General features: G+C 40.5%; 1 protein-coding gene across 5 annotated transcripts; it reads right to left on the bottom strand.

The window, feature by feature from the left end:
• Positions 1-423: 423 nt before the first annotated feature.
• Positions 424-15,702, bottom strand: LOC114449309 (trichoplein keratin filament-binding protein-like). Of its 5 annotated transcripts, XM_028426843.1 has the most exons (16): positions 15,680-15,698; positions 10,433-10,522; positions 10,221-10,295; positions 9,928-9,960; positions 9,457-9,519; positions 9,135-9,182; positions 8,178-8,252; positions 7,725-7,787; positions 5,878-5,943; positions 4,397-4,429; positions 3,949-4,011; positions 3,745-3,792; positions 1,984-2,161; positions 1,785-1,886; positions 897-971; positions 424-783 (listed from the first exon to the last, which is right to left on the bottom strand). In XM_028426843.1, the coding sequence occupies exons 1-16, from the start codon at positions 15,694-15,696 to the stop codon at positions 580-582; spliced, it is 1,233 nt and encodes a 410-aa protein (XP_028282644.1). In that variant the 5' UTR covers positions 15,697-15,698; the 3' UTR covers positions 424-579. The 5 variants fall into 5 exon arrangements, with proteins under 5 accessions (XP_028282644.1, XP_028282645.1, XP_028282647.1 ...); XM_028426844.1 differs by lacking the exon at positions 9,928-9,960; XM_028426846.1 differs by lacking the exons at positions 5,878-5,943; positions 7,725-7,787.
• Positions 15,703-15,731: the final 29 nt, after the last annotated feature.

Raw genomic sequence — 15,731 nt, 5'->3', positions numbered from 1 at the left:
ATATACGATAACATAATATTGCTGTAGTGTTGTTGGCAAAGGACAGCAGCAGCTGTGATTGTCTACATTACATACATACATACATTACGCCTAAATTTGTCTACAGTATTCTCAGAATATTGTCTGCTCTAATAAACCTTTTTGTTTTGTGCTGTTACGCCATAAGACACATTTAGCAAAAATGAGCTAAAGTGGAGTAAAAAAAAAATGTGGAAAATTCAATAGTGATTATGTATTAATACTAATAATACTAATAACAGTATTAATAATAGCAGTAGTTCTCATTACTAGCTGAGAGTAATAAAGCTTCATATCACCAGTCACCTCATTTTGAATTCAGTTTAATTAATGATTTTAAAATCAAAGTTTACAAAAATCTCCAGTCACGATAGGATGCAGCTTTGTTCAAAAAAAAAAGTCTGGTAAAAGCATTGGACTCATTATTGAAAGGCCTCCATATCAAAAAAAGATACATTTATTCAAGCCCTTTAGCAAAACTATAATAACACAGCAAATGAAACACAGCCGTGCAGTGTTTGGCTACACAGCAGTTTGTGATCCACAAAGGAAGGGAAAAGTTCATAGCTGTGAACAGCGTGTATTTTGGGGCTGCATGCACTTTTCCGGCTTGGCATAAACTGGCATGAGGTTTGTTGGAAGGATATTCCAGGCATCCATCCCAGGACTGTGATTCTCCCATTCAGGTTGAAGAGAAGGATTGTTTAATGCCATCAAACGGCCCAACAAGGAGAGTTTCGATTCCCAACACTGCACGTCCTCAGTCTGTGTGGAAAAAGACAGCTCAGTTCTTCAAACTTGCCAGTTAGCCACAATCATTTCCTTATATTGTTCCTGTATGTGCTGCATCGCTTTAAAATATGTGATGTTCCACAAACCTCCAGAAGATGTTTATTTCCATAGTAGAGAGCCAGTTGAATATTCTGTATTGCTATCTGGCTGCACTCTTGAGCCTGAAACAAAAAGGAGCAGATGAGCAGGAGAAACGTCATAAAAAAGATTCGTTCCCTCAAGTCTGAGCAGTTTCTTGCCCCCCTCAATCCCTCTTACCTCTCTTCATCAGGCTGATACATACTGATGATACATAAACTCTCTCTCTCTCTCTCTCTGTGCAGGTCTCTCTGCCTCAGACCTGCATGCTGACCTGCAGTCCAGCCCTTGATCATTCCAATGCATATTGACTACACCCACCACTGTTGTTCTACTATTATTATAATTACTATTTTATAACTGTTTTTATTAGTAATATGTATTAACTGATGATGTGTATATCCACTATAATATAACCATAATAGTTTCAGCTTGCTTGACAACATCAACAACCTGTCATGTTTATGTATCATGTTTGTTCCTCTCTCCTCCTCCATGAGTCAGGTTTATTCCTGCTAAAAAAGTTCCTTGACACTGTTGCTCTTAAGGGGCCTTAGGCTCTGGGTTTCTGTGAAATGCTTTGAGACCATTCTGACTGTAAAATGTACTATATAAATAAGATTAAATTGAATTGAGTCTTTTATTTTGAAATCTTGTATTCAGATAAAGCAATTTTAAAGACATTCTTACATGCTGTTTATACATTATAATATTAGATTATGTTTTAAAAAATGTCTGTTATACTATTCTATTGTATGTCATTTGTTATTTTTTGTCTCTATGCCTCTATTCTACACACACCTCACAACGTCATCTTCATCCAAGTTTCAGCTGCAATACTGTGAGTCCACAATGTTCCTGATTGAACCAGTTGTAAATTATAGTATAGCTGGTACCTTGGTAGATGTTGATCCACTGCTGTCCTCACACAGTCCACTCATTGTGTAGATTTGCTTTTTGCATTGCTCCATCTTTTCTCTTTCCTCTTCAAACATTCTCTATAAGAAAAACATTATGCACACAAAAAACACAATAAATGTAGTTACCGCCTAAATTGTACTACTAATGTTATCTCTTAATCAGACAGTTCTGTACCTGAACTGCGGCTTCAACAGTCTTTGGGTTTTGATTATTTGATTTCAGGTGATCTTTGATCTCAATCCAGTTCTGTCGTAGATCTTCATACATCTCTTTGAGTCTAGATTTATTAACTGGACTGTTCATGCTCTCTGCTTTTCCTGTCTTTATGGAAGGAGCAACATCCCATGCCACTCTGTTAAATACAAAATTAACCTTGAAACTTTTGTGTTTTAAAGCAACAAAAGCTCTCCTTAAGCATGCACAGTTGTGTTCCAAATAATAGCAGTGTTTTTTAAAACATGAGTATAGCTTTATAATATTTTTATTTCCATATATTGGGAACACTGCTCATTATATTTTACATCAAACTCAAATATTTCATCAATAAACTGAAGAAATGTTAAGATTTAGCATTCCTGTGAATCACCAAACTAATATTTAGTTGTATAACCACTGTTGTTGAGAGCTACTTCACATCTGTGCTGCATTGAGTCGACCAATCCTTAAATAAGGGTCAACAACGGCTGCCTTACCAGTGTCTCCTACGCACTGAGCGTTTCTTACTTTCTTTTAACATTTTATCTACTTATTTACTTATGTTTATGTATCCTGTGGATATATTTGAACCTTAACATGGCACCACCATGCGACAGTCTTGTTTATTCAAGAGAAGAACTTTTTGCACTGAGGACTAACATTGGAATGCAGCACAACATCCTGGCAGAGCTGAGGATGATGTACAGAGGCTTTAAGGCAGGAGTGAAAGTAAAGGCTGTAGTAGAAGTTTTAAGCCAGCGATTCCATAGGTAATAATGGGGAATGTCAACTCACTACTGAATAAGATGAACAAGCTGTTTGCGCTGAACAATCAGCAGAGGTACCGTGAGTGCAGTACATCTTCACAGAGACGTGGCTCACTGATGTGATATCGGATGCTAACGTTGATCTACCGGGTTTTACTGCTGTGAGAGCTTGCGGGAAGAGCAGAGGTGGGGGGCTCATCATATATGTGAATGAAAGCTGGTGTTGCCCAGGACACGTCTCAGTGGAAAAGGTCCTGTTTTCAGGACTTGTGAGAAGATACACACAGTAACAGCAAGGCTGCAGACAAAGCATCCCATGGTGTTTATGGTCATATCTAAATTATTTAACCATACTTTCCTGGACTCTACCTTGGCCTCGTTCTACCAGGCTGTAGATGGTCCCACTAGGCTTAACAGAACAATAGACCTGCTGTACGCCAACGTGAAGGATGCATACTTTTGGCTATTGTGGATGAAGCCAGTCATCCTCTGCGTTCAGAGAAGCCTGAACAGTAACAGGCTGCTCCTTCCCAAAGAGCAGGACCAACAGACTCAGAAAGTCCTTTGTCCCCCGATCTATCAAACTTTACAACTCTGCTTTTGGCAGGAGGGGGAGAATAAAGGAGAAGGAGGGGGGAGTACAGCCCGCCTGATACAACACACGTGCAATAATTTATATGTGCAATAACTCATCTGAACCATCTATGCTGGTGTGCAATGTTTGTGCGCAATTCCTTTATTTTTAACATACTATTATATATTCTATTCTATTCTATTCTATTCTATTCTATTCTATTCTATTCTATTCTACCTGAATGACACCTGTTTCTTCATATAATGAGTTAATGAATAATGTTTTGACATCTAATGATATGATTTATACCACAAACAGTGTTTGATCTGGTTAGTCATGTTGGACTGCTATTATTTTGAACACGACTGTGAGCATGCAACACCACTGAATGAACAGCACCTTTCTTTGAATGATTCCAGTTTTTTCTTTTTTTCTTGTAAAGCAGATCTGTGGACAGACATGATTGGCACAGTTAAAATGCATGCAGTTATAAAACTAAATAACTTATTTAATTAACTAGAAAATATTTAAATTTAAGCCAAATCTAAATATTTTATGATTTCTTTGTGGAAAGTTTGTGAAAAATCCAGGCGTGCAGCTTACCTTGTCTCTTCCAGTTCCTGTGTTGTCTCATGTAGTTTCTTCCTGAGATCCATTTCCATCATACTGTTAAGAAAAATTAAGAAGACCTGTCTGGTTAAACAGTCCACAGATTCATTATGAGCTTAGTTCAGTTCATCAGCAGCTGCAGTGACAGGACCTCCAGGATGCAGCTTTTAAGACCTGCCAGTTGGCTTTTCAAGTTTTGTTTTGTTATTTTCTGACTTATGCAATTCTTATGTATTTACTTAATTAAACACACAATTACTGCTAGCCCCTGCTGCTAGTGTCTGGGCTGCTTTCAACCAGTTAGCTATTCTAGGTGGTGGATTGACTCTGTGCTGTTAATGCAGTATGTTAGATAGGATGGGATTGACAATGGGACAGTTACCCACACCAGTTTTTTCAGCTATCTGATCAAAAACAATCACAGCAAACAATGAATCTTTACCTCTGATCCTGACGAGATGCCAGGTCAGGAGACCTGAGGCAAAGAGAACCCAGTCATCACCGGTATTTACACACAAACCAAATAACCATGAAGGAGAACTACTGATACATGGATATCATGTTCAGCAAGTCCTCATTATAACAGTTCTCAGCCTGCGGTTTGATCTGGTTAGTCATGTTGGACTGCTATTATTTTGAACTGTGAGCATCAGTGGCGTAGGAAGCATTAAAAATGTGTGTGTGTGTGTGTGGGGGGGGGGGGGGGGGGGCTTCTGTGGGTGGGTGGTGAAAAAAGTACATTAGTATATTATTAAATATAATATAATTATATGAAGTAGTTGCGATTTCCTGCGGATTTTAACAGGTTGGAGTTAACACTTAATGACTATTTCAGAGACAGATTCAACAAAAAGTAATTGATTTTAAAAACGGTGACATACAGAAACTAATTCCAAGTGAAACAACTGTTTTGTCAATCACACTGGTGCTACTACACCAGGGGTCAGCAACCTTCAGCATTAAAAGAGCCATTTGGGCCGGTTTCCCACTGAATAAAGCACACTTGGAGCCAGAAACCCCTAACTACTAATCTACACCTATCTGACCACTAAATTGAAGGTAATATTAATCCATGTATAGGCCTAATATAGATAGATATAATATTTATCTGAACAAAAAATGCCAGTTTATGTTATTTTGATTTCAGTGTGCCGTCATTCATTTCCTCCATGCCGTATAGGCTACAGGCGTACAGGCTACAGTAGTCAACCTGAATTATGAAACACGTTAGTTCAGGGTCCGATGTATTTTCAGAATAACAGCTTGTTTAATTATTTCTTTCACCTCATTAATGTGAGTTCTGCTCTGGAACTTCACTGCACAGCGTATCGTATCCATTTCAGGGCTGTAAGACATCGCTTTGATTTTCACAGAGGACTGAGCTCTGATCTGTGAGGCTGGAGCGATGTTTACTTTTCATGTAGTTCATGATGGAAAACACCAGCTCGCATAAGTATGAGGATCCAAAGATCGACAGGACTCCAAATGCAAACTTTTCCATGTTCATATAAGTGTTGGGAATGTCATTCCATGTAGGCTGTCAAGTGTCACAGGTGATGACCCTGACACATATTTTGACAAAATATTAAAAGTTTTATTGTAGTATCACGAGAGCATCTCAATCTCCAAAGAAACAACTATTACTATGAAAAAACTAAATGAATTAAATAAAGTACATTTAAATTAAACGGCCATTATTTATTCACATTATTATTTTTTTCCAAAAATTAGCTCGCCCTGAGAGCCACAACAGAGGGATGAAAGAGCCTCATGCGGCTCCGGAGCCACAGGTTGCCGACCCCTGTACTACACTAACAGATTATACAAAAACTCCATATCTGCTTCCTTCTCTCATTTACAGAGACAAAAAACTGGCAAATCTCCCTCATGTCCACCTGATAGAGTTTTCCCATCATCACTCACCTCAGCAAAAGAACTTCCTCCACTGGTCCATGATGGCCCTGCCTCTGACTCACTCTCACTACCAACCTCAAATGGAGTAGAGAGATGGAGATAGATTGTGCTTTACTTTTCATTACAACCAATATAAGTGAGCTTTCAAATATATATATCATCAATGAAATAACATCAGCGTATGTTGATTTAACACAGTGGTCTTCTTATCATCTGAGTTTCAAAAAGTTGTTGGACCATGAACCAAACTCTGCTTAATGCAGATAATACTGAAACACAAAAAATACTAACTTACAAAAAAAATGCATGTCTTTATTTTTATTTGCTTATAAAACTGCTCAATTCACAACAAACCTTGTGGATGTGTTTATAATGATGCGCTGCCTTATCTGCTGTATCAGCGTTTCCCTTTTCATATAATGCACCACTGTGTCCTGACGGTCCATCACATTTATTTTATTCTTGCTGATAAGAATACGAGCAGGTGGCTATGTGCACTGGCTATAGGCGAGGCTGATGCTAGCAGACTAACAGGAGCTAACCTGGCTTCATTATAATATGGGTTAATGCTGAAAACAACTCTAACTCTCCGTGTCTTTGTTAAGAATCTCCTCATGTCCATTGTGTGTGGGGAGGGAGCAGAAAAGGCAAACAACATGTCGTCAGACAAATAATACCGTCTACTGTAACTGAAAGTAAACAGCAGCTTCCTCCCAACTTTTCTAAGTTGATTTAACATCAACCTAAGTTGGACTTTGTGGGATGACACTGACGTCACCTCCTCCAGCTTCGACCAGGGGTTTTACGCTCACTCGAAGAAAGCCACTGGCTTTGTTAGCTCTGTTACTATAGTAATGGTTTTGCATCGCTGCGGTAACCAGGAAAACATGGAGTGGGATTCAGCGGTAAGGTTATTCTCTTATGAACCAAGTGGAACAGAGTTTTTTTCACAAGCAATCGAAACAGCGTTAGGTGGACTTTCCTACTCAGTAAATGTGGGAGGTCCAAATGGGCCATTTTAATATGTCCTCCTCTGATATATTGGCAGCTACGCCTATGGTGAGCATGCAACACTGAATGAACAGTGCCTTTCTTTGAATGATTCCAGTTTTTTCTTTGTTTCTGTTTCTGTACTGTTTTCTACTGCTGAAAACACATGGCGAGGACATAGAGGAGCAGACTCAATGTCTGACAGACTACCTTAACTTCTGCCTGGACCTAGTCTCCCCCAATAAGTCTGTCAAACCTTGGGAACCACGAACAAAAGGAGTGCTAACAGGCTGGACAAACTTATCAGGTGGGCTGGCTCTGTGGTTGGCATGAAGCTGGACTCCCTGGTGACAGTGGCCGAGAGGAGAACGCTAAAAAAACATCTGGCTATTGTAGACGATGCCAGTCATCCTCTGCGTTCAGAGAAGCCTGAACAGTAACACGCTGCTCCTCCCCAAGAGCAGGACCAACAGACTCAGAAAGTCCTTTGTCCCCTGATCTATCAAACTTTACAACTTTGCTTTTGGCAGGAGGGGGAGAATAAAGAAGAAGGCGGGGGGAGTACAGCCTGCCTGATACAACACACATGCAATAATTTATATGTGCAATTACTCATCTGTACCATCTATGCTGGTGTGCAATGTTTGTACACAATTCTTCTACCTTTTATTTTTATTATTCTATTCTATTCTATTCTATTCTACCTGAATGACACCTGTTGCTTCATATAATGAGTTAATGAATAATGTTTTGACATCTAATGATATGATTTATACCACAAACAGTCTTTGATCTGGTTAGTCATGTTGGACTGCTATTATTTTGAACACGACTGTGAGCATGCAACACCACTGAATGAACAGCACCTTTCTTTGAATGGTTCCAGTTCTATTTCCCAACGTTTTTTCTTTGTTTCTTGTAAAGCAGATCTGTGGACAGACATGATTGGCACAGTTAAAATGCATGCAGTCATAAAACTAAATAACTTATTTAATTAACTATAGACAATATTTAAATTTAAGCCAAATCTAAATATTTTATTATTTCTTTGTGGAAAGTTTGTAAAAAATGTAATTGACAAGTCCAGGTGTGCAGCTTACCTTGTCTACTACTGATACTACTGATACATGGATATCATGTTCAGCAAGTCCTCATTATAACAGTTCTCAGCCTGTGTTTATGGAGGCCATCAATTGTTCTTGATAAATGTGTGCTGACACAGGATTCTCTTCACAATAAACAGTGCCTGTCCTTGTACAGTGCTAAATGAAGGCAGCCTGTGTGCAGAGACATCACTTTAAATGGTGGATTAATCAAACCTTTGCTGTGAATGTTGTCCTCCCAAACTGTCTGGATAAGGCATTGGCCTAGGATGTCCCTCAGGAGAGGAGTAGCTGCAGTTCAAACACATTGTACATCTTTAATGTCTCTCTTGTCTCTGCTTGACCAGGTTATTATGTTGAAAAAGCTTAAAAAATGCAGGCAGGTCAGAGTTGATTTCTGTGTGTGTGTGTGGGGAGGGGGGGGGGGTGCTAACAGGCTGGACAAACTTATCAGGCAGGCCGGCTCTGTAGTTGGCATGAAGCTGGAGTTTGCCCTGGTCTTTGGTGACGGTGGCAGAGTGGAGAAAAAAAACTTCTGGCTATTGTGGATGATGCCGGTCATCCTCTGCACACTGTCATCACAACTCTGCTTTTGGCAGGAGGGGGAGATTAAAGGAGAAGGAGGGGGGAGTACAGCCCGCCTGATACAACACACGTGCAATAATTTATATGTGCAATAACTCATCTGTACCATCTATGCTGGTGTGCAATGTTGGTACATAATTTCTCTACCTTTTATTTTTATTTTATTATACTATATTCTATTTTATTCTATTTAACTCTTGCTCTGACTGTCGGTGTTGTATTGCTGCTGGTACCTGAATTTCCCCGAGGGACCTTCTCAAAGGGATTAATAAAGTATATTCTATTCTATTCTATTCTATTCTACCTGAATGACACCTGTATCTTCACATAATGAGTGACCACACTAATTGAACTCCACTCTATTATTTTGAACATGCCCCTTTCACGTAATTATTCAATTACACAGACTATTCATATCAGGAATGTCGGGTCTCTTGGTTTCTGTAACTCTACTACACCTACTGGTAAATGTTTTGCCATGTAATGATGTGATTTATACCAAAACAGTGTTTGATCTGGTTAGTCATGTTGGACTGCTATTATTTTGAACACAACTGTGAGCATGCAACACCACTGAATGAACAGCACCTTTCTTTGAATGATTCCAGTTTTTTCTTTCTTTCTTGTAAAACAGATCTGTGGACAGACATGATTGGCACAGTTAAAATGCATGCAGTTATAAAACTAAATAACTTATTTAATTAACTAGAAAATATTTAAATTTAAGCCAAATCTAAATATCTTATGATTTCTTTGTGGAAAGTTTGTGTTGTAGCTTCTGACTTTTGTAAAGGCAAATATTAGCTAGATCTCAGTGAATAGCTTGATCAATTTTAGTCATTCATTATAAAGTTTCAACAAACTTATGAATGTGAAAAATGTAATTGACAAGTCCAGGTGTGCAGTTTACCTGGTCTCTTCCAGTTTCTGTATTGTCTCATGTAGTTTCTTCCTGAGATCCATTTCCATCATACTGTTAAGAAAAAATAAGAAGACCTGTCTGGTTAAACAGTCAATGGATTCATTATGAGCTTAGTTCAGTTCATCAGCAGCTGCAGTGACAGGACCTCCAGGATGCAGCTTTTAAGACCTGCCAGTTGGCCCTTGGCAAAGGGCATTGCTTTGCTTCCTGCTTTCTGCTTCTCAGCAATCATTAAAATGCTTGTCCATATTATAAATAACTTGAACACACAATTACTGCTAGCCCCTGCTGCTAGTGTCTGGGCTGCTTTCAACCAGTTAGCTATTCTAGGTGGTGGATTGACTCTGTGCTGTTAATGCAGTGCGTTAGATAGGATGGGATTGACAATGGGACAGTTACCCACACCAGTTTTTTCAGCTATCTGATCAAAAACAATCACAGAAAACAATGAATCTTTACCTCTGATCCTGACGAGATGCCAGGTCAGGAGACCTGAGGCAAATAGAACCCAGTCATCACCGGTACACACAAACCAAATAACCATGAAGGAGAACTACTGATACATGGATATCATGATCAACAAGTCCTCATTATAACGGTTCTCAGTCTGTGTTGAAGGCCATTATTTGTTTTTGATAAATGTGTGCTGATGCAGGTTTCTCTTCACAATAAACAGTACCTGTCCTTGTACAGTGCTAAATGAAAGCAGCCTGTGTGCAGAGACATCAGTTTAAATGGTGGATTAATCAAACCTTTGCTGTGAATGTTGTCCTTCCAAACTGTCTGGATAAGGCATTGGTCTAGGATGTCCCTCAGGAGAGGAGTAGCTGCAGTTCAAACACATTGTACATCTTTAATGTCTCTCTTGTCTCTGCTTGACCAGGTTATTATGTTAAAAAACTTGAAGAATGCACATATCTACAGGCAGGTCAAAGTGGAAGTTGTATTTAAACACTGTACTTACCTGCCAGTCTGCTGACTCGTCATTCTGTGGTCAGGGTTCTTTACAGAAAGGGCCTGTTTATCATGCCGGTTGTTCCTGCCTCCGTCCTTCCTGAGTTCATTAAGAGCAGTGTTATGACCAGGCATTATTTTGTACAAACTGGCTAAACACTTCCAAACACATTTATTACGAATTCCCTTGATTATGAAAGTACAAGATGACGCTTTGAGTTCTCTGTCAGCCGTAGATGTCGCTAGCCCTATTTTAGGGGGGCTTCAGCCTCCCTAAAATAATCCAAAGCCCCCCTATAATTTGCGGCAATATTTTATTTATTATTATTATTATCTTGATTATTTCGGAGTTGACCACCTCGTATACGACATGAGAGCATATGTCTTACAAAGTCGCTCATACATTAGGAAAGTAATAGCTAGAGACGTTCTGTTTCTTTCCTCGAAAAGAGGACACTTCAGGCATGTCTGTGTGATGTAGACTGGCTGTATTATTCTACGGGCAAGTCAGTGTCCAATCGGACCATCGAGCGATATCACAAGGGGCTCAAATATCCAATTGTAGAGCCTTGTGCCTCTGACGTGGTGTATCAAAGATGTCTTCTGAAGACAAGAGAAGTATCTCCACTAACTAGCTGAGTCGTCTACACGTCTGAAATGCGGCCCTGAACGCAATAATAGACGCGTAGCGAACTGTATTCTCAGCCGGAAGGTGCATTGTTCTGCATACCCCTGTTATACACTGTTATTCACTGTTATTTCTTACTGGAAACTTTTATTTGACTTATTAGCGATGCTATGTTTTGTTACGATAACCCGGAAGTTACGTCAGGACGTTCCGGATGAACAGGGGAGCTCGCTCTCAGACGCTCACAGTAAACAGCGCTTCTTTCATGTAGCGCAGCTTCATTTTTCAACTTTTGCCACACAACTATTGCAGGGACAAAAGAGACATTTACAGCGCGACTATTTCTGAAAGAATAAGAAAAGATTATAGACTGAGATGCTGTTTCAGAGTCACTGGCAGAAGACTTTTCCACAGATGGACAACAGCTGGATTGGTGGTTGATAGGTGCAATATTCACACACCACACTATACAATAAATTACTTATTTGTTCTTTTGATGCACTATGTACAGTTTTCTACAAACCACTTCTACCTCCACTCATCTGTGCAGTAATTGTTCATCTGTAAACTGTTTTTTGATTGTATTGCATAATATCGGTAGTTTAATTTATTATGCATATAGCTTTTCTTATCTTTTGCTTTCTGTAACTGTGCTGTTGTGATTAGCCCCCCCTATCTGTCAACCCTAGTGACGTCCATGCTGTCAGCATTGATTTCTTCTTTACATTTTTGCACTAGTTTGCCCTTTGTCATTGTCCCGTCTGCAGACGCAGCAGCCTAACGCCTTCATTGTTAACTCGGACAGAATGCTGGCTGACTTCACTCAGTATGTGGACTGCTCCACTAGGGACAATAAGACGCTGGGCTTGCTGTATGCTAATGCGCAAGATGCATACAGTGCCACTGCCCTTCCCCCCCTCGGCAGGTCAGAGCACAACGTTTTTGCTCCAACTAAGGTATGTGCCTCTTGTCTGACGACAGCCTGTATCCACAAGGAGTGTGAGGAGGAACGAGAAGAAGAGAGCCTTCAGGACTGGAAACAAGGAGGAGCTGTGGAGGGTGCAACACCAACTGAGGGACAAGCTGAGGGAGAGTAAGGACTCCTACAGGAGGAAGCTGGAAGCCAAACTCCAGCAAAGCAACATGAGGGAGGTGTGGACTGGAATGAAGATCACAGGATGTTGGGGGAGACTGACTGATGGCAACAGGGAGAGAGTTAAAGCGCTTAACACACATTTCAACAGGCTGATGGGTGCTGGCGGGTCCACTGTCTCCTGGATCACAGACAGACAGACAGGCCACAGTTCGTCCAGCTGGGTGGTGTCTGGTCTGATATGGTGATGAGTGGTGTAGGAGCCGTTAGGGCTTAGAGTTTGAAATTGATTGATCAGGGTAGTATAGTGGTTAAGGTGATGACCAATGGATATTTTGTCTTTTGGTTTGAATCCCATGAGAACCTTACTTTTCAGTCTGTCATGCGTGGGTTTTGTGCTTATTTTATCCAGTATTAGTAGGGCTCATTACTAAACTGATACAAACTAGAAAAGGGCATTTCCTGAAGAAAATGCAAGTTTGATTGCTGCAGCTGAAGCATTGTTTTGAATGCTGATGTGAAGGATTGCTCTGAATTGATGGAGAATCAGAGCAATTCAGAGCTTTGTATGCCTCTGTGAGAATTAGAAAATTCTTAATACAAGTTTGATAGAGCAGCATCTAATGAGCGAGAGACCTGTGTGATTCTCATTTTACTCCTCTCAGGGCAGATCCTATGTATTTTAATGGGGGTTGCACCCTTCGAACAACTGCTGTTTTTTTCCTAACCGAAGCATTCAGACAAAAAAAAAATCGCAACCAGGGGCACCAGCAAGGTTTACTCTACAAATGTGTGCGATTTCATGTTAATCCAGTCAAATAAGTGGAGATGGAGGTAAGTTAGAAAATAGGTTTGCTCTTTTCCAGTTACTTCACCATTTATATGGGCTGTGAATGAGGAAAAGAACGGCGCTCTCCCCAAACAGATGGCTGTACAGGTGGTGTTGAGTTTTAAGAGTGACACCTTTAGAACTCAAACCATTTTTCGCGTTGTAAGGCTAAAGTGGAGTCTGTAGCTTGAAATTTGTAGGAGGAGATACATTTGGCAGATGACCCTCGTTGAAGGGCTCTCTAATAGACTTCAATGTTAAATGGCGTTTGAATTTTTATTAACATTTTGAAAACAAAACATATTCGAACAAATCTGAATACAAGTTTAATAACCCTTGAAGAGCTGAACAGAATGATTTCGAACGGTTTTTGTAGCTGAAAGCATGTTGAACTAGTTACATGTCAAATGTCACTGGTTGGCATGTCGTGTCTGTCTGCTTCTCAATAAATGCATATGTCCACTGTGAGTAATTGTCTGACTGCTGCAACACCTGCGCAGTCATTGGCTATTTTAAAATAAAGGCCCCTGTCAGCATTTATGTGCCAAAAACATGAGCATGTAGATTTCTGTGTTATCATCTATTATATCATTCTATTATTGCAATCTAACTATGTGGAGTTGCATCTTTGGCTAATATGACCCTCAAGGCAGACAAAATAATCATAAAACCCGCGCATGACAGACTGAAAAGGAAGGTTCTCATGGGATTCAAACCTGAAAACCGAAATACGAAATATCCGCAGTCCATTACCTTAACCACTACGGCATAAAAAACTGTTTTTTTAAGACAGATGTATTAGGAAGTGGCGCTTTTGTGTCACCCCGGATTTATACCAGATGAGAAAGTGTAGCGTAACTGCAGTGCAGCGTCAATTATAGTCATTATAGTCAATGAGAGTATTTACACCGGACACGTAGCAGCGCGCAGTGGCGGTTTTGGGCATGGGCAGACCGGGCGGTCACCCGGGGCGGCATCACACAGGGGGCGGCGCAAGCAGTTGGAAAAAAAATCACCTGCGCGGCGGGTTTCTATGTATATTATAGATCACTGTGTGGAGAATTGGCAAATTAGTGCCCCCTGCAGCTGCAGGCGCCCCTGATGCTGAGAAGCTGCCGTACAGAAGCTGTGAGAGGAGGGGAGGGGGCGCGGGGGACAGCTCACCTCTGGGTCTCCAAACGGAACGGACAGGGAGTGAAGGAGGGAGGTCTCACTCTGTCCTGATAGCGTGCGTCACTGCGTGTTTGTGTATAGTGTGAATAGCGTGAATGATCGAAGGAGCCGCTAAGATCATTAAACAACACGGAAGTTTTGGGGCCATGACAACAAACCACACTACAGCAGTGCTGCAGGCAGAGAGACAGAGGACTGTAGCCTGATGCTGGACTGAGAGTTTGATGCTGCGCGCTGTGGTTTATAATGTCCATGCATGATGCGCTGCTCTGGCTTGTCGGTTTGCGAACCATTTAGCTACTATCTGCTAACATAAGTCCATCCATCCATGACAGGCTGATTAACGTTAAACTAAAGTAAGAATACTGCTACTGTCAGCTGGTTTTATGAGGTAAATGAGAAAATGCAGTCCACTTAGTAGTACACTTAGTAGTACAGTGAAATATTTTTGTTTTGTATAAGCAAGGACATATGTTTGATCCAGTCCAGTTGTAGTGCTCAAGTTTACATGCCTTATATTAGTTTAATTAAAAAAAATATAGAAAATGGGGAATTTGTTTTTTATACCATTTGAGACAATTTCTTGCCCGGGGAGTAATTCAATGTAGAACCGCCACTGGCAGCGCGTTTTAGAAGCGTCCCAGAAGCGTTGCTGTGCGCTGCTCTGCGAGTTCTGTTTTGGAGATGTGTCGCGCCCAACACGCGTCTATTTGCACCAACTACATCGAGCAGACAGAAAGTCAGGCACCAGAATAAAAGAGATTTAACATCGCTACCAGCAGAGAAACACAGCCACAGCCATGTACGAGGAGAGATTCCGTTTGAAAAGTAGAGAAACGGCATTTTATATGATAGAACATATTTTTTAAGGACAACATCAGCAAGGAAAAGGCAGGGAGAGAAGCAGCAGCCGTTCTCAGAGTGGAAGGTGAGGAGCTGCCCTGTGTGTTGAGGGAGTAAACTGAGTTTTCAGTAACTGCTCTGTAACCCTCCCTGACACATAGAGAGGACATGAACCATCAGGTACACAGGCAGATTATATCTGTGGATGCTCACAGGCAGATTACTACGTGCCTTTGTTAATGTCACGAGAGTGTGGAGGCAGCGCTACACAACGCTTCTGTAATGCACCTGGTGTAAACTGATGTTGTGAGACAGACGGGCGTATAGACGTAATACGCCCGTCTGTCTCACAACATCACAACAAACTTACCGAGCCCATTTAAAGTTATCGTGCAATTGATTTATTGCTTATCGCGACAGGCCTACTTAAAGGTCCACTGACTCTAAGAGAAACAACTTATATTCACAGAAATAGTGTCAAATAATAATCTGATGGAAGCATGGAGTTACATGTAATGTTTCTATAGTTTGTTCACAGTTGTTCAAGAGAAACAAAAAAATCACCCTGGTAAATTTGGAGTTTTAGTTTGGAATGTACAGGTCTTTGTAAATACTCAGCAGCTGAATAGATGAACCACTGTCCCCGTCTATCCCATCAGATCAATATCATATCATGGATATATATATTTACCTTCCATGTGGCTCCATCTTTCTGCTGATAACTGAATATGTTCAGTTTCAGT

The sequence above is a fragment of the Parambassis ranga genome, chromosome 17 (genome assembly GCF_900634625.1).
Source record: "Parambassis ranga chromosome 17, fParRan2.1, whole genome shotgun sequence".
Classification (NCBI taxonomy): Eukaryota; Metazoa; Chordata; class Actinopteri; family Ambassidae; genus Parambassis; species Parambassis ranga.
Note: the sequence above shows the minus strand (reverse complement) of the source record. Positions and strands in the feature narration are given on the sequence as shown.

Excerpts from the sequence above, each read along its gene's own strand:
- LOC114449309 (XM_028426843.1), bottom strand. Across the intron at positions 2,162-3,744 it reads CTGGAATCATTCAAAGAAAG|AGTGGCATGGGATGTTGCTC; the intron begins GTGCTGTTCATT and ends TGTATTTAACAG. Across the intron at positions 784-896 it reads GAAATAAACATCTTCTGGAG|ACTGAGGACGTGCAGTGTTG; the intron begins GTTTGTGGAACA and ends TTTTCCACACAG.